The sequence below is a fragment of the Vigna umbellata genome, chromosome 5 (genome assembly GCF_029865625.1).
Source record: "Vigna umbellata cultivar VRB3 chromosome 5, Vumbellata_1.0, whole genome shotgun sequence".
In the NCBI taxonomy this organism is placed as follows: domain Eukaryota; kingdom Viridiplantae; phylum Streptophyta; class Magnoliopsida; order Fabales; family Fabaceae; genus Vigna; species Vigna umbellata.
Window position 1 is genome coordinate 34,733,838 of NC_142169.1, and position 22,037 is coordinate 34,755,874.

The following is a 22,037-nucleotide window of genomic DNA, read 5'->3' on the forward strand; positions in this document are numbered from 1 at the left end:
TAACGGTGATAAATTTATTATAACAAATATTACAAGTTTTTTTCTGTGAATTCTCAGCTTTAGGTTTGTTCAAATTGTTTATACATTATCACATGTATAGGAAAATAATTATCAAAATTAACATTCGTTAATCACTCCTAAAAGGTCTGGGAAGAAACATAAATTATTATTAGTCCAAAGTCTTTTGTTCTCTTCGGAGTATTTTTAATATAGAATAATAATACTTTTTAATATGAATTTTTTTTATATTTTTGTCCAATGTTATTTTTTTTATTTTTTACAAATATAAAAGTTTACTTTTTATAATTATTTTATTTTTACAGTTTAAATGGATGTTAATATATGTTACTATATCATTACTATTTAATATAACTGTTGATCCAATAAAATTATATTATTTTATTGTATTTTTCTGAAAATTAAACTTTTTACCCATAGAAGCTAGACAAGCGAATTAAGTTTGTAAAGGAGGAAATATAGGTGTGAATATTTGAGATTTTCTGACAAAGAGAGGGTCATTGAATTATTTGGATAAGTATCTATTTAATAATTTTTATTATATGCGAGTTTGTGGCGTAATATTGATAGAAAAAAATTAAAAACAACTTATTTGAGTAAAGTTCACTAAAAAAAAATGTTTAAATGGATTACAAGGTGATATAATTATTCTGAGAACCTGTTTTCTATGGATTGTAACGAAAAAAACATTTAAAATTAATGAAGAGTTAATGTTTTAATTAAAGTTTATAATGATAAAATAGAAGAGTAAACATTTCTCATTTTTGTTTATAGATTTTAATTTTTCTAAAACAAAATTTTATAACTTCTTTTTAATATTTTGGAAACTAGATTCTCATTCTCTTTTCTTTTTATTTTAGAACTAAATGGGAAGGAGTTATAAGTCCGACTTAGTTAAATAGATGTAAGTTTTAATTAGAATAAGTTTTCCTATATGTTCAGCGGTTGATTTTTTTTAATTTTTTTTACTTTTTTAAATTTTTTTTTACTTTTTTTAAATTTGGAGTTGCAACCACATTATATTCCCACAGACTATAACAAATTTAAAAATGTAGAAATGGCCTGCAGGTTAGATTAAAAATTTCAATTCACAACCCTGTTTGGGTTAGACTTATCAGTGTATGAAGTTAGTATAGACTGAGGACAGATTGAGATGGATTAAATTAAAATTTAATTTCTTTTAATTTTTAAATTAAAAATTAAAATATTAACTATTTTATATTATATTTTGTTAAATATAAAATAATATTACAATTTAAATCACTAATATTTACAAATTAAATTTCAATACAAATCATAGAATAATTTAACATATTAATATTCAATTAAAGTCATTAATTAATCAAATAAATAATTAAAAATGTTTATGCAATTTAATATGTTTTAAATATTTAATTGTATATATAAATAAAATCTATAAGTAATTTTTTTAAAATATAAAATTGAAAAAAATATAACAAAAAATAAAGATAAAAAGGTTAAGGATAATAAGAAACAGAGAAAAAAAGTAGCAAAGCAAACTATTAGCTTCTTGGCATTTCATTTGGCAAAATAGATTATAATTTTTTACCCATGTTTTTGTTATGGTGAGTATCCGTCTTTAGTTTATCAATGGCGATTTGAAAAAATGATCAAATATTAAAAAACCATTAAGCACTTACTTTTAATAATTAAATATTTAATTTCCATAAATTTAACAATTGTTATTTTTTAGTATATACATTAGTAACATCAATGTAACTACTTAATACTAAACTTAATTTCTCTTAATCAAAATACTTTAAAATTACACTAATATAGCTTAACTTGGTGATTTATAGATTGAGTGAATGATATATGACCATCTTAATTATAGTTTGATCGAATAATATATAATCATCTTACTTGTAGTTTAATAAGATGAGACATGACTATCTTAATATCTTGATTGTAAATTAATCCAACAATTCATATATATTATTAATAAAGTCTTTCATTTCTTACTTATTCAAATGGATTACATATTTATAAAAACATTATGTCTAATTAACCTTTTTAATGAGATAACACCTAAACATTTATTATTCAAAATTTTCACTATATTTTTATAATCAGACTTGGACATATTAATATAATAAAAAACTTATCACCACAATAATCTATAAAAATCATATACCGGGTTTTAGTAGACAAAAATATCCTTATATATCATGGATTCTAAGTTTTAAGGTTAAGGGTATTTTAATAATTTTCATTCTCAAAACTAAAAAAAAAAAGAAACCCCCTAAACCCTTACTCACCTCTCTCATTCCTCTCAACCCTTTCTCTTTCCTCTCATCCCTAGTGTAGCCCCAATTGAAAAAATCAGAAACACTTGCTGTTAAACAATCTTACAAAAAAAATGATTTTATAATGAGTTTTCATCTTATAATTTTTGTCTTATCTAATTTTATCCAATTTTCACAAGCATAAAGGAATTGGTAATTGACCTGAAAAAAATTCAGAAATATTCGCTGTTAAACAATTTCTTACAAAAAATGATTTTATAATCAGTTTTTATTTTATAATTTTTGTCTTATCTAATTTTATATAATTTTCACAAGCATAATGACATCAAAGGAATTGGTAATTGGCCTGGAAACCCTTTCTCTTTCCTCTCATCCCTAGTGTAGCCCCAATTGAAAAAATCAGAAACACTTGCTGTTAAACAATCTTACAAAAAAATGACTTTATAATGAGTTTTCATTTTATAATTTTTGTCGTATATAATTTTATCTAATTTTCACAAGCATAATGACATCAGAAAGAATTGGTAATTGGCCTGAAGGGTTTTTTTAGAGATGATGATTCAACAAATACAGATGATGAAATTAGAGAGGCTAGTGAAGACGGTGAAATTGAAGAGATATTGAATGAACCTTTGCCTTGAATGTCAATGACTCAACTCTTTACAAAGGAAATTTTTTTAAAGACATGTGTTTCTGATTTTTTTCAATTGGGGCTACAATAGGGATGACAGAGAAAAGGTTAGAGTGAGAGAGATGAAAGAGAAAGGATTGAGAGAAATGAGAGAGGTGAGTAAGGGTTTGGGGTTTTTTTTTTTTTTTAAGTTTTGAAAATGAAAATTATTAAAATACCCTTAACCTTAAAACTTGGAATCCATAATATATAAGGATATTTATATATATATATATATATATATATATATATTGGTATGAACAAAATAATAGATTTGTCCATGTGTCAGGATTAATATATTATATTTTAAATATAGATGCGATATAAAAAACCATTAAATGGGCAGAAAATGATTTCTTATTAAAAGTGTTTGAAATTTGAATATGAAAGGATAATAATAATGTAATTTTCCAACTATTTATTTCATGACGATAATAATAATAGAATAAGTATTTAAAAATTTGTGATGGGGACAAGCAAGCGGACGGTGGTGGTGGTTGGGCTTTCGCTTTTTGTGATCATGCACTTGTTTTTCAAAAAAACTGATCTCTGAGTCTTACGGATACCAAGAAAAAAATTAAATAAGAAAAAGAAAGCGATATAAGAAATCACATTGATTTCCGGAACAATATCACCGTAGTCACGTTGCTGACATCGTCTTTTATTTTTCACTCTCCTTTCTCAACTTTGTCGTCAAAATCCATGGGCAAGTCTTCGATCTCTTTCTCAGTATACTTTTTCTCTTTCTGCTAAATACAATATTGTCTGAAAATTCAATGCAAATTTCCTCTATGATAATTAATAACCGATGAGACATAAATTGCCATATAAATCAAAACAATATTTTAAGAAGCTAAAAGATAAGATAATCCAGAGCTTAATTACACATCATATATTACTATGAACCAATTGCAGAAAATACAAACAATAATCCAAAATAAAGTTTGTCACATAAAAAATAAAATGAATTATAAACTAAAACTCCATATTAAAAGTTCATTTTTTAATATATATATATATATTAATTTTTAAATAATGAAAATCATCATTCAGACTAAATATTGAAATTGTAATGAAAAGAAAGAAAAATAGAAAAACAAATATAGTTTGTGCATTATATTCGATCCTACATAATGCAAATAAAAATATTTATACATAAAGATTATAACAAAATTAGTTATAATTCTATCTAATTTATCAATTATATAAACATAATAACAACAAACAGAAATGATAACAAACAAGATTTTATCGATTACAATTCCAAATTTTCACAAATTCTGAATTCAAGAAACACGAAAATGAACAAAACTAGTGTTTTGTGATAATTTTTGTTTCGGTATGGATGTTTTCCAGTGTGTCTTTGTTGCTTCTAAATGTCTGGGACACTCGCTTTTCCTCAATTGTTGTCTTTCATGCTCCTTCAGCTAGTATCGCTAGTCTACTTTCGCCAAAGGAGGGGAGGTACCTGCGAAGATACTCCGACGCTCACAGATGTGAGTTATGAAGCCTCAACTATCAAGAAAGTGATTATAATATCACCCTAGAATATTATCTAGAGTCTCTAGAACTTAGAGGGAACATACCTGGACTTTTGTCCTGTCATTGTATTTATAAGCCAATAAAAATAATCTTACCTAAAAATCTGGTTAGTTACTCATAAATATCTTAACCGCTTAAAATATCTAAGATATTTTATCCAATAACTATACATAATTGTCCAAAGTTCATTGCCATATATATAAAGTAAAATCTTAAGATGCTATAGTGTAAAAGGACGAAGATAATATAGAATATATATGTGTGTGTGTGTGTGAATGGTGTAAAAGAGCTAGTATTAATAATTAATACAAAATGCTAGTGTCTTGTAATATTTAAAATGTTTCAGTTATATCTGAACATCCCTTGATCATGATCAGAACAGTTTCCATTAAGAAGTTGACCATAACTAAATAAACTGGCTTGTAAAATTCTTCGGAGAAGACGAGAGTGACTGACAGAACAGAAATGAAATTAAAATTAATGTGTCATTCACATGACACATAAATTAAAATGTTATGCTTTTCTTATTTGAATTTATGTTTTGTAATGTAATAGAGCACTACATCAGCAAAATTAATTTCCCATCACATATCAGAGTCTAACCGTATTAAGAAAATTATTTTTTAAACAAATTAAAAAACAGGAAGAGTTGGTGAAAAACCAGAAAAGCGGTTAAAATAAGAAGTTGTATTAGCATCAGGTTACAGGCCCATAGTATATTACTGAATTAAAACTTCATGCTTTATTGAACTCTTGTATTTCTTTCAGCTAAAATAATTTATTCTACATATATATAAATCGATAATTAACTGAATTCAGTTAACATAAAAATCATATATTAGAGACAAAAATCACATATTTCTATAAATTAAAAAATAAATTTTTAGTTTTTAATAAAAAAATTAAAATCAAGTTTGATCAAGCATATAAGGATTAAAGTCACGTTTATTTTTATAAATGTATATTAGATACTGGTTTTTTCTAGCATGCTGAATGATGGTCTTATCTTAGGCCGGTTTTCGTGTCTTTGGTTTTGGGCTTTTTTTCTTTCCTGCTCTATTAATAAAAGGTTACATTTTTAATATAGAAATTTAAATTTTCTTAATATTTTTTTTAATTTGTTAATATTTAAAAGTGGTTTTTAATAGTTATTATGTGCATTTATTGAAAAAGTAATATTAATATGTAATTAATCTTAAAGAAGTTATTAACAAAATTTAGCGTTTAAAACAAAAAATAAATGATAAAAATATAATTATATATTAATGTTAATTTTTATTTTAATAAAAAATATATGATCATTATTAAAGATCAAAGGCATATTTAGTTATAATAATAATTAACAGATATCACACAAGTTATTTGTACTAAAATTATACTTTTTTTCTTATTATACTAAAACCAAAACATGACAATACTTATTGTAAATTGTTTATTTTATTTTAAATATACATTTAATAAATCTAAAATTAACTATAGCCATTAATTTATAACGAGTGATTACTTGTTATATATATATATAAATGTTGTATATGTATGTATGTATGTGTTTTGAAGAGAAGGTCCACATATCTTAAAAAATATTAATTACATTAATTATCAAAATAAATTGAAAAAAAACATTTAAAGAGTTAGATTGTAGCTGTGAAACAATTAAATATTAGGGGATAAGTAATATAAAGACATTAAAATATTTATTGAAAATACTAATTACTGTTTAACTTTTTTAAAGTAATAACGTGTTAGAGTAATAATGATGATGAATACTAAATAATATCATAGAAAAATATATTAAAACTTACAAATAACCCTGTTAATCTATAATTTGTATTATTTATTTTACTGATACAGGACATAATTGATATATGATAGATATTGATGTGTTAGTAATATTATATTGAACTTGAGAGGAAAAGTAAATTTTTAGAGCCACCCACAGAAACATGTCATTTCCTGTGGATTTCACCATTTCTTTGTCAACATTTTCCTCGAGAATTGCTTATAATGGAATGTTATCTCGAAAATCTTTTCAATAAATAAATTATTAAATAAAAATCGAATACATTTAATGTGTTAAAATAATTAATATTTATACTACTAAACAAGTAGGAAATCAATAGGAAGTGATATACTATCTTTACTAACTCTTTAAGTTTGATCTAAAATCCAATAATTCATTTTTTTTTCATTTTTTATGTTTTATAATTTCTTATTTCTTGCTCGATCTATTCAGGTGTAGTCGAATGGATAGAAGTTGAAGACTCAGATTCAAAATAGACACGTAGAAACCAATGTGATGTTCAAACGGCTAAATAGATGACAAAGATTGACAAAGACAACGTTCTAAACTCCCAAAAAATTGAAAACACGTTACTTTTCACTCTGGAGGGAAAACGAGAGTTTAAAACTACTCAAGTATTTAAACATAAAAACTATATATTAAAACTATTGTTTCATGAAATTATAATTTTCTAAAATTACATAATTTAACCTAAGTTGGTTGGTGTATCCACAAGGCTTGAATCGAATACCATTCGCTGGTTACTGGTTAGAGTAACGTAGCAAAGGTATAATCGAAAACTTCAGGAATCTAAGATGAATGATTCACTGAGAGATATCATGATCAACATTGAAAAAGGAAATCTAAGAGAAGGGATTATTATTATTTGCTGTGTCGCTGGTGCACCACGAAACAGGAAGAGCACCTGATCAAACCGTTGGAATTGCAGGAAGAACAGATCCTGAAGGCGCCACTCTTTTCAACGAACACTTTATGGCTTCCATCGCATTTGTCGCACACAACGAATCTCAGCCCTCCGCAGAGACCGCACGCGATGCTCCGCGACAACGGCAGCCTTTCGATCAGCTCATGCAACTCGCCGCTGTCGTAGAGTCGCCGAACTTCGTCTGCGCCGCCAATGTAGGTTCCGGCTATGAAAACGCTCGGAAGAGGCACGGTGCGGCGGCCGAGAATCTGCTGCAGCTCCTCGCGGAAGCGTTCGTCGACACTGACGTCGCGCTCGTCGACGGCGACGGCGAAGCCGCGGAGGATGGACCTGACGGCGCGGCAGTCGTCGTGGGTGCGGCGGACGACGCGGAGGCTGGTGTAGTAGAGGACGACGGATGAACAGTCGGATTCCGGCGGCGGTGCGAAGGAGGAAGGGGCGGCGGCGGCGCGGGAGTCGCTGAGGGAACGGAGGAGGGAGGGGGAGACGGAGAGGCGGCGGAAAAGGGAGGGAGATTTGGGAGAGCTAGGTTCGGGTTCGGAAGCGAGGAGGGTTTGAATGTCTTTGAAGGAAGTGCAGGAGACGGTGGAGGCTCGGGATCGGGATCGGTTGGGACGCGAAGCTGTAGTTCGGACACGCCATGGTAACCACATTGAAACAGAGGTGAAGCAGGTTGTCTTGTTTCTCTTTGTTGATGTGGTTTATTTTATGGAGTGATGTATTTAGTGTGTGGAGTGAGCGGGATTGAATTGGTAAATAGATACAAAAGGGAAGGGCCATCGCTATTGATGATTTTGTATTTTGCATGTTTATTAAATTAGTAAATGTCACATAATATAAGTATAAAATATAAAAGAGAATAAAAAATAAATAAAAATAGTAACGTAAAAAATTTAGATATATCAAAAAATAATTAGTCGTAATAAATAAAATTAGTGAAAACACTTAAAATTTACAAAACAAATTAAAAAATTTGAGAAAAATAAAACAAAGAAATAAGATGAAAAAAATATAAAAAGAAAAAGAAAATGACAAAGAAAATTGTTTTAATTAGCATTCATCCATATATTATCTGTTATGAAAAGTGAAATTTCTTTTGCTTTAAAAGGAGTTTTAGAGGATATAATAAAAATATATATTTTATATCATGAATCTTAAATTATGTAAAATTATTGGATATGATAAGAAAAAAATAAAATGAAACAGAAATTAAAAAGATGAAAAAGTATGAAACAATATTTGCATTATAAATTTAAAAATTTAAATCTATAAAACTCAAAAATTTTAAAAATTGGTATAATTGATTCAAATAGAATATAAGTAAAAATATATTGAATTATAAAAATGCAATTCATTGAACTCTTGTCATTTTTTTTGGTACAATATGAAAAAGAAAAACGACACTCCTATTATACATATTATACATAGTTCCATTGCTACATTAAACATGTAACCGTCATTTCAGTCAAAAATATATTAATTATATACCAAATAAATTTTACAAAAAATCCTTGTACTTAGAAAATTGACAAATATTGATCACTTTTAAATTCATAAAACATTAAATATATTTAATTTTTCATTTAATACTTTCTTCTCAAATATGAAAAGAGGATAAGAAAAATATAACATTATTCGTGATAGTAACATATCATATTATAACTATTTCATAGGATGATTCTTTCATATCTTATTATTACCTGATAGGCAAAACTACAATTGAGGCTATTTGAAACTCAATAATTTGCTAAAATCTGGTTTTTAGATATGGTATTTAAATTTGTTTGATTTTATTTCATAAATCTCCTTGTTAGACAATTTCTCTTTTAAGTCCGGTACTTATTTTTTTTTCCAAAAGTAGTTAAAATTTATAACTTTCTCATTAAATTGTTATATTTACAATTTTTAGATTTTCTTCAAATCGTTAAAAACTGCTCTAACTTTTGATATTGTTTAAGAAAAGTACGTTTTAAATAGTTAAAACGAATTTTAAATACACCTTAAAAGTAAGTTTATAAGCATCAACAATTTTAATTATCATATATATCCATATATGATAATCTTAAAATCTCTTAATCTCTTTACTCTCTATTCACATTTTATCTTATTATTATAACTTGTTGACATATATTGGTCGAATTATTCTAATATATAATTTGTGACAATTAAAATCAACTAATAATTTAAATTATTTAAATAAATAAATAATCAGGTTTAATAAAATTTGAAAGGTTTTAGTCGAAAAGGTTTTAAGAAGGACGACGTAATTAATAAAATAAAAAATTATGCAAATAAAAGTATCAATCTATCTTCTCAAACAAAGCTCTTTGAATCAATCGATTAAGGACGAGTTTACCCCTTGAATACTGCTGCATACCCATTAGTCGATTGGTCAAGAAAGAGTGCTACACAATCAATTATCGAAAGCATTAAAAATGGTTTTGTTCATTTAATGAACGTTTAACAAGCGCACACAAACGATTAAAGAAGAGTTTTAAAGGAACCCTAAGTATGATCTTCTCTAAATGGTTTAAAGATCACTAAATAAATGTACAATTAATATTTATACAAATCGATAGGTTAATAACAAGTTCCAAAAGAACTCCCACCAAACACTTATCAACAAAACGTGCTAAGTTATAAATAATTTACACCAAAGTATAACAAATCAATTGCTACAAAGGCAAAATTAGAAAAATAAACACAAGTATAGAATTGAAAATTGCTTAAATAAAAGGATACATGTAAAGAGGTTGGGTCGGTAATATCGAATCAAATCACAAAAAAAAAAACAAAAGTAAAAGACAAGAAAATAAAGTTCAGAAGTTGAGAGGATAAATGATTTCTTCATTTGCCTCTCTTTGATCTGTGGGGCTGGGAAGGATTTCATCCTCTTCGATGTTTTCAATGCTGCCTTCATCGTCTGAAATATTTTAAATATACATTAACTAATTCTAAGGTCTTGGACGCCAGAAACTCTTCTTACCAACAAGAAACCGATTTTGATACAATGTTACAGACCAATGAAGTGAATGCAGAACCGGACCAAGCTTGTTCATCATTTCCACAGTGTCCTGAACCAGTACATACCCATCTGGTCTCAGTATGCGATCTATCTCCACAACCACATCTACAATCTCACATCTCACAACACAAACATCATAATTAGCAGTATTTTTTGTTTGTGTTTTCTGCAACATAGCATATGTACTAACGAGTAAGCACTATAAACATATAACAGAAGTTCTTGGCTTTAGTTTCCTCTATATGCATACCTTTGTTCAAGATGTTTGAAAAGAAAGCTTGCATGAACAAGATCATAGGTGCGAGGGTATGTACTCAAGGACTCGCACCAGTCATGATATAATCCTATTAGCCCTCGGTCAAATATAGTAGTAAGAGTATCTGGCATGTCAATGGGTACTACATTCATCACCCACACTGGTAGATGAATGAGTGACGCGGCAAATCTGGAGAGAAAGAGAGAAAAGAACATGCATGCATGGTGTCAAGTTCAAAGAAAACTTGAAAGGTAAAGAAGCAATTTTTGTGATTGAATATAGTTTACCCTGCATAACCAGCATTCATGTCCATTACATTTCGAACACTTGACCAGTTTATAGACAGACCATCTATATAAACGTCTGAAACTAGTTCAGACCATTGCTTGGTGTCATTCAAGAATTTCTCAGTGACATCTGATTCACTCGATAAGCTTGGAGGTATACCAGTAAGCCTTTGGGGCCAAGACTTTGGCCAGCTCTGAATGTTACCCTCACAATCAACTGGAAGAGGAATGAGGCAACTACTGAGTTTGGCATACCTAATCATACAAATAAAATCAGAAGGGATAGAAGTTAAACTAACAGTAACAGTAATATGCTTAGCATTGTTTGCTATGGTTGGCTTGTGAACATTTTCTATGGTCTCTGTTTGAACAACATGTGCTAAACATATTGCATATCAAAAGGCTAAAACATATGATGCAAACAGTAGCATAAAGTTTACTCATTTGGTTTCCATTCATGGTATTGCAGAGAAAAGAAAGTTGGTCGAAATATAAATGTGAAAGAAGTTCAACCAAAAACTGACAAATATATACCAGGATGAGATACTTTTCTTGTCGCTATATTCACATAAAGGAGGAGTATTCTCTTTGCGTTCCTGATAACAAGAAGATGAGGTAGGCTTCTGGTATATAACAAGCCCAATACCAGATGAGTCCAGAGTCTTAGCCACAACACTCCAGCACATTGCTTTTGTTACTGTCACCATGGCTGCAGAAAACATTAAAACGATTGTAATGTTTTGTAACATCCTTCAATAAATGAAAAAACAAAACATGCATGAAAAGATAAAATGAAAAATAATTTTTTTCTTAATCAGTAATTTTAAATTAGAAACCCATAATTATTTTCTTGAAAGAGAGGGGAGACTCCTCCAATAAAAAGGTATCCGCTTAAAAAATAAAATGTTGGTATTTTAATGCATATATATATATATATATATATATATATATATATATATATATATATATATATATATATATTATAATTAAAATGAATTGTAAAGCTGATGTTTTATTTTCTAAGGATGGTAAAAAATAATTGTTCTTCTTGAAAAGGGTTCCTTACAAAAGGTTTCCTTGCTACAAGAAATTTTGAGTTAAATGTTTCTTAATTTTTTCGTGTACAACCAAAAAATATTTTTTGATATATAACACATAAATAAGTAATGTATACTCATTCAAAAAATTATTTAGTTAACAACAATAAATTTGAACTTTTTTTTCTTAGAAATTTACCTCAATTTTTTTTTCTTTCAATCAAAAGATTTTCACATTTTACTTTTTTTTCTATTCCTTTCTTTCCTTTCTCATGGCATCCATTCAGAGACAATAACTCACATTCTTACACACCGTTTTCTTAAATTCCGTTGTTCTTTAAACTTTTTCCATTTTTTCTCTTATGAAATCATTGATCACATCTTTTATGTATCTTTCTTCCTTCCCATCTCCCAAAAGAGGTTGAAAATAATATTTATTTTCAAATGAGAAAAGAGGTATGTGCATGGGGTGAGGGACAAACCATTCCATACTTTGCGATCTCTTTCATCATCGCGATAAACTGGTGTGGCAGACCATGCAAAGAAACCACCAGGTCTAAGAATCCTGTTCAGCTCAAACAACGGTTTCCCACCTACAAATTTGTGAACAAACACTCTTCTCATAAACATAAACATAGTACAAATAGAAATTGGAAATGGATTATAGAAGCTTGTCCTCTTATGGACAAATCACAACTCAGAAGTAAGAAGTACCGTCAGCATCCCAATGCACCCTGCATCTTGCACAGTGTACCAAATCAAATCCATTGTCAGGAAATGTCAACTTTTGAGTTCCAATGACAGAATGAGTTGCAGGAATTCCTCGTTCCAATGCAAACTGTATCTGAGCTTCATGCTCATCCTTTGGTGCAAATGACATAGTAATAACATTTTTGTCCAGAAGATAGCCACCAAAGCTAGCAACTCCACAACCAACATCAAGAACAACCCTGATATTCTTTCCCCATTGGATTGTCGGTAGTGTCTGGCATAAAACAGCAGAGATTCAGAAATCTACAACATACAGTTATATAAACAGAACATGTAAGACACTAACTTAGTCATGCATAAACAAAAAGCTGAAAAAAATGCTTGGACGAACTCATGAAAACGAGTAAGAACAAATTCTGTCGTTTTCAATAGCTCCTTCCTTATACGGCCAATTATAAGCCCAAAGCTTTATCAATTGGGAAAATATTAATCCGTAGGAAAAGAAGAATAATTTTGTTAAGATATAGTTGTGGCCTAGATTCAAATATCTTGTTTCTTATACTAAAACCATTTATCATTTTATGAGGTTAATTCAAAAAAAAAAAAAGAATGCATGTAAATAAAACAGAAGAAAAGAATCCACCTTCATCCTTATCCCTTTCCTCCCAAACCTCTGTCTCATAATCTTGAAGAGTTTACGTGGATGCAGTTCTTTTAATATTTTTTGTATTGTTCTCTCATATGAATTGGAATTTCAGTTCTATGATCTATATTGATCTCTAATCCAAACTTTTATGATACACAATACTGAAGTGTGCTCAAATTTTGATTGGAAACAATTTCAAAAGCATCAAGGGAATTGTATATATCTAAATTTCACAGTTTCTCCAATTTGTTATTTCCCCCGTATATATAACTTTTTAACATGTACAGGGGAAAATAACGCTCGTGACATACGAAAGTTTAGGCAAATGATGAAAGGCGAAGTGACGAGATATATACCTTCTCTATGTATTCAGTATAATGGTTAACACCTTCTTTGAACTGAGTACCACCTCCGGGAAAGACGAGATAATCTCCGGACTTCACCACCCAGTTTTGCTCCTTCTTGTATTCAACCAGCTTCGGATGAGGGACATTATCATACCAAATCTGGAAACCAAAACTAATCCATCACAGAAACATCTAGCAAGATTCTTCCATCCAATGCATATATACAACACTACTACTAGGTAGTTGGCGATCACGACGGGCCAACTAATTAATATTTGAATAACATGCAATGAAGTATAATTAATTTTTCCTGTAAATTGAAAATTTTGAATGCATGGACGTCAAGATTGACAAGAACCATAGACAGACAATGTAGAACCAGGACTGGCAATAACCTTTGCGTGGTGAAGAGGTTGAAAGAAGCCATGCATCAAACACATAGAAGAAAAAAAATCTTACCACCGAAGTATCAATCTCACCATGTCCCTGCTCTTAGGCCACGGAAGGGGGAGTTTGTAGCCTCTGGGAAGGGGCACCAGACAGTGGAGAGGAGAATGAGGACAGTGTCTTTCCCTGTGTTCCATGTGCCTCCTTGTCCTGAGAGCTTTAATGACCTTAAGGTTATCCAAACAGGGCACATAGTCGAAAGCGAAGTGACCCTTACAAAGCTTCCAATCAATGTTTGCATCATCCAAGAAAGGCTCTCCCTTGAGTGGCAATCTTTGGCGTTTGGGAGCAGGCGAAGAAAAATGTGCCAGAGGTTGCGCTTTCACATCAAGATAGAAGCCAATGGGATCCAAGTTAGAGGCTGCGTTTTTCGTGAACGTGAGGATGCTCACACAAACCACAAAGACCAAGAGGGTGAGAAAGAAAGGGCATTTTCTCTCTCTCAACAGCCTTTCGACCCAAATTCCCATTTCTTGATATTAACAATTTCTTACCACCTGACACAGACACAGAAATAACTGTCTTTGTACAGATTGGGTTAGCATTTGTGCAATGTTTTCATGGTTAACGAACTGAAATCGTGCGACAGAGAAGATGTGACAGTGGGGCTTTAGGAATGAACGTGAAAGTTAGAAAGGTAGGTGTTGTGTCAGTCAAAGGCTAAAGACCCAATATCAGATCTTGACTTTCCATAGGATACGCAATTCAGAATGACACGTCATCACATTTGAAACCTTCTACTATTTATCGCCATGTAAATATAATGCACCAACATACACTTTCTCTCTCTCTCTCTCTCTTCTTTAGGTAAAGTTGTTACATTAAAAAATTCTGAGTACAACTCAATTCTAAGTACAACTCTACGTAATGCTTCACTAGCAATTTTATACATTGTACAGTGTGAAATATGACCGTGTAAGAAACATAAGGAAACAGAGAAACATAACAGGTGCCTATCCAAATACGACTTAGTAATAAAAAAATTATTATTAGTACTTAATATACATATAGTGAGAAAATAAAAATATAATTTTGTAGGTTATATGATGTAATAAGAAAATAGATAAAAAGAAAAAACAAGTATGTAATATATATATATATATATATATATATATATATATATAATATATATTTGATTTGATTTGATAAGTGACTAAAAGTAAACGAACATAATTGTATATTATTATTGACATGTGAGTAATGTTTTCGGGAGGGAATAATTTAGTGACAACTAATTACTTGTAAGATAAAATTTAACAAGAGGTCGTGTAATGTAATGTTTAATGTGAATCAATACTCACAAAAAAATTGATTCTCGATTGTGAAATTTTAAAAATTATTCACATGTTGGCATATCATAATTCAACTTTTCACACGATTTTATCTTAATTATAATTAACTAATTGTATATTATACTGTGTAAATATATATATATATATATACTAATACTATATTTTAAAGTATTTTTACTATTAGTTAAAAATTATTTTAAATAACAAAAACTGTGAAAACCGTATTTTTTTTATTTAATAAATCTCACCCATGACTTAGTAATTTAGAATTAACATATGCGAAAGTCTAAGATTCAAATCGTATAAATTGTATCTAATAGATAATTTCACCGAAAACCAACATAATGATTAAATATGTTCCACTTAAGATTATATATAAGATGTATCAAGTGTATCTACATATATTTCTATGTGATGAAAATATTGAGAAAATGAAAAGAAAGCAGCGAAATATATGATTTCCAAATCCAATTTCTGCAACTATATTTTGCACGTAAAGGATACTATGGACGGATATTTATAAATGTGGATAGATAATCGAGTAAAAATTAATACAACTTCAAATAGAAACTGCAAGCAATTAGTGTTATCTAAGAGAATTGCCTTGGCAAGCATCTACTAATCAATAGCAAAAACCAGTGAGAAAATGGGAAGAGAAAGAGAGGGCCGATAAACTTCTTAGTTTGGGTTGAACATCCTCATCAATAAACTCCAATCTCGCTTCGCAATATACATGACTCAACTCAACAAATAGTAATTCAAAATTGTATTATACAACAGCATTTGAAAGCAGTTCATAAAGAATGATAAAGAAGACACAATTAGTAAAGCCGTATTCTGCTATCGATACTCTGCTATCGATGCCTTACAATACCCACAAGTTTTTGTTTTTTGTTTTTCACTCTGTTATCCCAGAACCGTTATCCACATCAACCTCACCCATTCCTGTATCTTCTTCCTCTTCACTGTCTTCATCACCACTTACCTCCTCATTATCTTGGCGTAACTTGGCCATGTGCTCAGCAAGCAATTTATCATCACGTTCACTCACCTGAAACAAAATGCAGTGTCAAAAGTGCTAGAGAACAGGATCCAAAGGCAGATGAAAACATATTTTGTATGCATAAAATATATAGATGATAATCAAAAAACAAAAAGAGGAAGTGACACTCACTGCTCTAGCTCCTTCCTTAACCACAAGTTTACCCTTGTGTTGCTCTATTGCTTGAGTGCAAGCGGTAATGGCATTGTTTAAAACCAATATTCCTTGCTCCTATCCAGATCGTCACAAAATACGCAAATTATTTTCGACGGGTAAGTTTATCAATTGGAATTTATTACACAAATCTACAATTGTCTCTTGTATATGTATATTAAATACCACACATGATATTGCCTAGCAGATGTGATTTTAATAATCTCAAGCCATGAATAAAGCTACTTCTAGATTTATTGACACAGGTATCAATATAAAAAAAAAATGTCTAAGAGAAATTAATTTTCATCGGGTAACGAAAGATACACAACATATTGCAAGAGCATGTTCAGGCCTTTCAGGGCGAATTCTATTTGGCTGTTTGGCAATCATAGTAGGTTAAAAATTCACCAACCTAGTTCTACAACCCCAATACCCTCAAACACTATCTAAAATACAACAATAGTGACAAACTCATACTTCACATATCAAAAAATTTGTATACTGAAGCAAAAATCTTCAAGGGAAGAATATGCGCTCAATTCTGGTCAAAAAGCCAATAATCATATCAAAATATATGTGAAGGTTGCAGTAACCTTGTCCAGTGTCTGAGTGGTAAGAACATAAAGTGGGGGAGCAACAAGTTTAATTTTGACAGGGCAGTCGTCGTTTCCAGCAGCTTCAGCTTTACGCATTGCCTCCTACATAAGAAAATAATCGTAAAACCTGAGAATACTATTGTAGATAAGTTATAGGCAGCAACGAATCAAAATAGCAGATAGATGCTTGAAGGAAAAAGAAGATCTTTTATCCAAATAAGAAAAGGAGGAATAGAAATAAATAAGACCTTAATGTGAAGAACGCCATCAAATTGAAAACATTTCATTTCAATATCCGCCCTAATTTTCAAGGGCTGGGGGGTCATCCGTCTTCTAATATTCTTCACAAGAGAATCCTTCACTTCTTCAGAAACAGCTCGCACTACCTTAGTTACCTATGGCCAGCAACAGAAAATACATTTATCCAACAACAAGACATAAGAAAACGTGGTGAGTAAGTTTTACTCTGATAAAAACGTTTACCTCCTGCCCATCAGGGCCAACTTCCTTGACCTCACGGGTGAGAGTATTCAAAACAGAATCAGGATCAGTCACAATTATTTTGAAAGCCTGCAAAGAGTGAATTTTAATCAGCAACTACGACTAATAAAAGAGTGATAAAAAAAAAGCATAAAAGAATTACAAAAGAGAGAACAATGGGGACCTCAAAAGCATGACCATATTTGCGATACAACGGCCATGCAATGTGAATGTAGAGGTCCTCCAAATCGATGTTTAGGGTTTCGGCGACGTGGCGCATGATGGAATGGACGAGCTTGCTCTTGTTGTACCTCTCCTCGCAGGCCTGAATGTCCTCTTCGGAGACCCTGCGCTTGCTGAGATCGATGTAGCCCTTTTCCTTGTCGACACGGAGGACCATGACCGGTTCGATGCGCCCCACCTTGATGAGGCTGCTGACGCTCCGAATCCGACGGCGGGAGAGCTCTGAGAACAAGATCATGCCCTCGATGTTGTTGTACTCCAGAAGCGACACGTAGGCACCCATGTCAGCGATGTTCTTCACCTGTATCATCACCGCCATGTCCACCTCCGGGTACTTCGCCTCGTACATACGACATTCCAGGTTCGGACCCATGCTTACTTCGGTTCGTTTCTTTCAGTTGTGTAGGAGAGCAAATTCAAACAGACAGCATCTGAACAAATCCTAAAGCTTCATATGTTCCATGTTCATGGGCTCTTAATTGACTCAATATAAGCCCAAACATTGATCCGCTTCTATCCCAATAAAATTAATAAAATGATTTATGTTAAAAAAATAAAATTTATTTTTCGATTTTTTTTATTTACTGTTTTTTTTTTAATCTTTGATTTTGATACAATTCACGAATCTCTTAAAACAACATGCATTTGAGTTCAATACCCGTAAGGAATAGACTTATAGTCTAACCTAAAACCATAACTAGACAAGTGAATGAATTTTATTTATATTTTTATATATTCCTTAACATTTTTATTCCTGTTTACTATCGTATTTGGGCTATATTTAAATTTTTAATAAATATATATTTCAACATCAATTATCGACAATGGAAGCATCATAATCCGTCACGGGTATTTTTTTAATTTTATTTTTATGTTATAGTAATATAAATATTTAAGTTCGAATTTTTTAAGTAAGGATTGGAGCCCCCCTATATTTTAATTTTTATTTTCGTTTCTACATTACAAGTATTTAAAAAATATTTGAATATTAATTTATATTAATTTTAAACTGAGTAAAAACAAAAAATAATGTGTATTGTTTCATATCATGCGTACTTTTAATATGTTAAAATTAATAATTTTAAAATAAACCATCTTTCATTATTTTTGTCTTCATAAATAAAACTTCTATTCAAGATATAAATATTTTATAATAAAATATCGAAATGAATTTGTAGAGAACACGTTTTAAGCTCTAATTAAATTATAATTACTTTTAATAAAAATACAACGTTAAAACTAAATTATTGAAAAATTACAATCAAATTCTATATAAAAATATAAATATATTATTTAATTAAATTAAATGTTTAAAAAGTTTAATCATCTTAAATTGAAATATTATATATTATCCTCATTATATTAATTAATAATTTTCATTCTCAATATTAATCCATCTATAATTAAAGATAAAAAAAATGAAAACAGCGATTAAAAATATTAAATATTTTCCTGAAAATAAAACATATGAAATCACAGTGAGATAAACTAAAAATTCATTCCTTTTTCTAGAATAAATTAAATTTTTGTTTTTAGTGAATACATCCATGAGAAGTATAAGAACCACATAAGCTAGAGATATAGACCAAAAAGCTCTCTCTACTCATTGTTGAACATTGACTTTCAAAAAGGCCTTGAATTAAAACTTCCCAGACATCATATGACAGTGTATATGAAGCTCAAAATAATCGAGCTTTTCACCTGATATATGTATTACCATGAAATACCAAATAAAAAACCAATATGATAAACAGTACTTATAAAATTAATATTATTTATACTTTTAAGTTATGAAAACATATAAGCATAATATTATAATTATAATTTGAGTTCCAATTCCATATCATTCCATATCCTCATTTCTTCATCTCTAGCCAAAACCTTAAAATACCATTTGGAAGAACCAGATAAGAACTAACTAGATAGTGAAAACAAAAGTGTAATCAAGCATTAACTCCCTCCTCACGGAGCAGCATTTGATCAAAGTGCCACACACCTGAAAATTCACATCAAAGAAAACAAAGCAATTAGATTTTTTTTTTCTTTGAAAGCATTTGGGAATGACATATTCAGCAGAGTAGGATGCAGCTGAACAAATAGTTTTTTACCATGTCCTTTGCCAACTCTTCTGAGCTGAGCAACGTACTCGGAGATTTTTTTAATGGCTTCGACCTACCCAAATAGAAACAAATTATTTTTGTTTGGTCAATTTAAAATTTAAAGTATGTCAATTAAATATTGATCAAAGTCACTTAATAATTTCTCTAATAAACTATAAGACAAAAAAAGCTCCCGTAATTTGCAACTCCACATTACCTGTTCACCTAAAAATTCGCTTTCAATAAAATCTGTCAATTGCACATCATTGTTCTTTGAGGCAACCTGTCAAACAACATGCAATAAATTCAGAGAAAGGAATCCGCATTTTAATAACATTGAATTGGACATAAATGAGACAAACAAAAAACTCATCTTACACCGTGCAAGTTAAGAAGCTTCTCATTTGTCAGCTTCTCCAAAGACAGAGCAAGTTCCATTGCTGCAACAAGTAAAAAGCACAAACACATTTAGTGTCATACTTACAAATTTACAGGGGAAGTTCATCAGGCAAAGCGAAAACTTTGAACAAGTTGTCTTACATCATTTGTTACATATGAAACGATTCTGGTAAGAAATTTTATAATCTTACAAAATTAACTCAACGTGTGCATAGAAACAGGTTAAACGTAAAGTGCAATCAGAATTCATTTCGACTTTATAGACAATAGTGTTTATCATTAGAAATATAGTAATAAATGCAATTTCAAATCATACAATTAAGAATTGCTGTGAATCTTAATTATTTCAGCTTTTGTTCTATGTTTGTTATACTTATACACAATCTTTAAATGTTCAACCCATATCTTGTTATAATAAATGCACACGGTGCAGCAAAAAGAGAACGGTTTGGTTATAAATTATATGGAAAAAAAAAACAGAACAAGAGAGGGTCATGCACACTAACCATACAGGGCATCTCCCTTTTCCTCATGGTCAAACTCAGAAAGAGGCATCACAATAGATTGCAACTTCACTTTTCCACCACGTTTGTTCTGAAAATTACATTAACATAACAAATTTCTCAGTATTGCTTTCTAGAAAACAATTCTTAAAGTTAGCATCTGAAATTTGAGGCTGAATCTTTGTATAGACTAAAAGCCGTACTAATTTATACCTGATATTCCATCAATTTCTCAGCATGCTCCCTTTCCTCCTCACTTGACTCCTTAAAAAATCTGCAACGATGGAAATCATTAATTAACAACTCCCCACAAGGTAAATTAAAACACCAGAAAGCAGAAACCGTTAATAATTATAACCAAATCATTACTTGGCAAGACCCTTTAGCGCAACATTATCCCTGTCGAAGTAGGCAAACATCGCATGATAAACATACGAAACATTGTACTCCACACTGCAAAAAGGAAAAACAAAAATATCAAAGAGAATCAAACAGCATAGACCCAGAAAGAATCAAAAGCCTTAATCAACTCCGAAGAATAAAAATAGAGTGAAATTTATAAGGGGTTATCGTTGGTGAATATAACTAAAAAGAGAATTTTAATTTTGAAGTAAGAAGAAATCGAAGCAGGGTGCCCAACGCACTTGATCTGTTCGTTGACAACAGCTTCACTCTCATTGGTGTACTTCTGGCGAGCAAGGGAAGCTTCTGGAAGTGTGGGAACAAGGTCGAGCTCCTTCTTGACCTCTTCAAAGGGTTCAAAAACGACGCCGGTTAAGGGACGGTTGTTTGAGCCCTTGGTGGCGCAGGGAACGAAGCTTTTGGCATGAGAATAGCAGCGAATAGCAGAAGAAGGGTTTATCAGAGGGAGTATATGGTCGGCGTCGGCGTTGGCGTTGGCGTTGACCAGAGAGAAAGAAGAAGCGGTTCTGAGAAGCATGGTTGCATAGAAGAGGATAAACGAACGTGTTATGTTAGTTGAGCAATGAGGTTCTTAGTGTGAGGTAGATACATGATGAAGCATGATGCTGCATGGTGGTATATGCACACGTTGGAATTGGCGCGTGGGGTGCTCCTCTCCTGCATCACCATTCGCTCCAATATCTACACTCTTCTGTTCTTCCCTCCAATGAGTGCTCCGTGTTTCTTTCACCTTTTAAGTGGCTATTGTTTTTCTTCATTTTTTGTTCCTTTCTGTTGGGACCATGTTTCAATCATTCCTCAAACCTTTTTTTAACTGGGCTTTAT

The 22,037-nt window shown here is 30.7% G+C and overlaps 4 protein-coding genes across 4 annotated transcripts; all 4 read right to left on the reverse strand.

Moving 5' to 3' along the window:
* Window positions 1-6,915: 6,915 nt before the first annotated feature.
* LOC124823317 (uncharacterized protein At3g28850-like) lies at window positions 6,916-8,028 on the reverse strand. The gene has a single exon (XM_047295507.2). The coding sequence runs from the start codon at window positions 7,874-7,876 to the stop codon at window positions 7,160-7,162; it is 717 nt and encodes a 238-aa protein (XP_047151463.2). The 5' UTR covers window positions 7,877-8,028; the 3' UTR covers window positions 6,916-7,159.
* A 1,615-nt stretch (window positions 8,029-9,643) lies between these two features.
* Window positions 9,644-14,657, reverse strand: LOC124823343 (putative methyltransferase PMT23). Its single transcript, XM_047295535.2, has 8 exons — window positions 14,012-14,657; window positions 13,542-13,691; window positions 12,543-12,813; window positions 12,311-12,421; window positions 11,326-11,500; window positions 10,792-11,046; window positions 10,499-10,693; window positions 9,644-10,367 (listed from the first exon to the last, which is right to left on the reverse strand). The coding sequence occupies exons 1-8, from the start codon at window positions 14,447-14,449 to the stop codon at window positions 10,178-10,180; spliced, it is 1,785 nt and encodes a 594-aa protein (XP_047151491.1). The 5' UTR covers window positions 14,450-14,657; the 3' UTR covers window positions 9,644-10,177.
* A 1,296-nt stretch (window positions 14,658-15,953) lies between these two features.
* On the reverse strand, window positions 15,954-18,241 carry LOC124823344 (eukaryotic translation initiation factor 2 subunit alpha homolog). The gene is made up of 6 exons (XM_047295536.2): window positions 17,730-18,241; window positions 17,549-17,635; window positions 17,314-17,460; window positions 17,063-17,167; window positions 16,446-16,544; window positions 15,954-16,322 (listed from the first exon to the last, which is right to left on the reverse strand). Exons 1-6 carry the CDS (start codon window positions 18,159-18,161, stop codon window positions 16,170-16,172), a joined length of 1,023 nt encoding a protein of 340 aa, XP_047151492.2. The 5' UTR covers window positions 18,162-18,241; the 3' UTR covers window positions 15,954-16,169.
* Window positions 18,242-19,545: 1,304 nt separating this feature from the next.
* Window positions 19,546-21,902, reverse strand: LOC124823340 (ferritin-3, chloroplastic). Its single transcript, XM_047295532.2, has 8 exons — window positions 21,434-21,902; window positions 21,159-21,242; window positions 21,003-21,063; window positions 20,793-20,880; window positions 20,266-20,327; window positions 20,105-20,170; window positions 19,897-19,960; window positions 19,546-19,784 (listed from the first exon to the last, which is right to left on the reverse strand). The coding sequence occupies exons 1-8, from the start codon at window positions 21,727-21,729 to the stop codon at window positions 19,732-19,734; spliced, it is 774 nt and encodes a 257-aa protein (XP_047151488.1). The 5' UTR covers window positions 21,730-21,902; the 3' UTR covers window positions 19,546-19,731.
* Between the last annotated feature and the right edge of the window lie 135 nt (window positions 21,903-22,037).

Coding starts and splice junctions, on each gene's coding strand:
- LOC124823317 (XM_047295507.2), bottom strand. CDS start 7,876: ATGTGGTTACCATGGCGTGTCCGAACTACAGCTTCGCGTCCCAACCGA.
- LOC124823343 (XM_047295535.2), bottom strand. CDS start 14,449: ATGGGAATTTGGGTCGAAAGGCTGTTGAGAGAGAGAAAATGCCCTTTC. Junction 11,047..11,325: donor AAGAAAAGTATCTCATCCTG/GTATATATTTGT, acceptor TTGTATGATTAG/GTATGCCAAACTCAGTAGTT. Junction 10,368..10,498: donor TTCAAACATCTTGAACAAAG/GTATGCATATAG, acceptor TTGTGTTGTGAG/ATGTGAGATTGTAGATGTGG.
- LOC124823344 (XM_047295536.2), bottom strand. CDS start 18,161: ATGGGTCCGAACCTGGAATGTCGTATGTACGAGGCGAAGTACCCGGAG. Junction 17,636..17,729: donor AATATGGTCATGCTTTTGAG/GTCCCCATTGTT, acceptor CACTCTTTGCAG/GCTTTCAAAATAATTGTGAC. Junction 17,168..17,313: donor ATGGCGTTCTTCACATTAAG/GTCTTATTTATT, acceptor TTTCTTATGTAG/GAGGCAATGCGTAAAGCTGA.
- LOC124823340 (XM_047295532.2), bottom strand. CDS start 21,729: ATGCTTCTCAGAACCGCTTCTTCTTTCTCTCTGGTCAACGCCAACGCC. Junction 21,243..21,433: donor GTTGTCAACGAACAGATCAA/GTGCGTTGGGCA, acceptor TCCTTTTTGCAG/TGTGGAGTACAATGTTTCGT. Junction 19,785..19,896: donor AAGAGTTGGCAAAGGACATG/GTAAAAAACTAT, acceptor GTGAATTTTCAG/GTGTGTGGCACTTTGATCAA.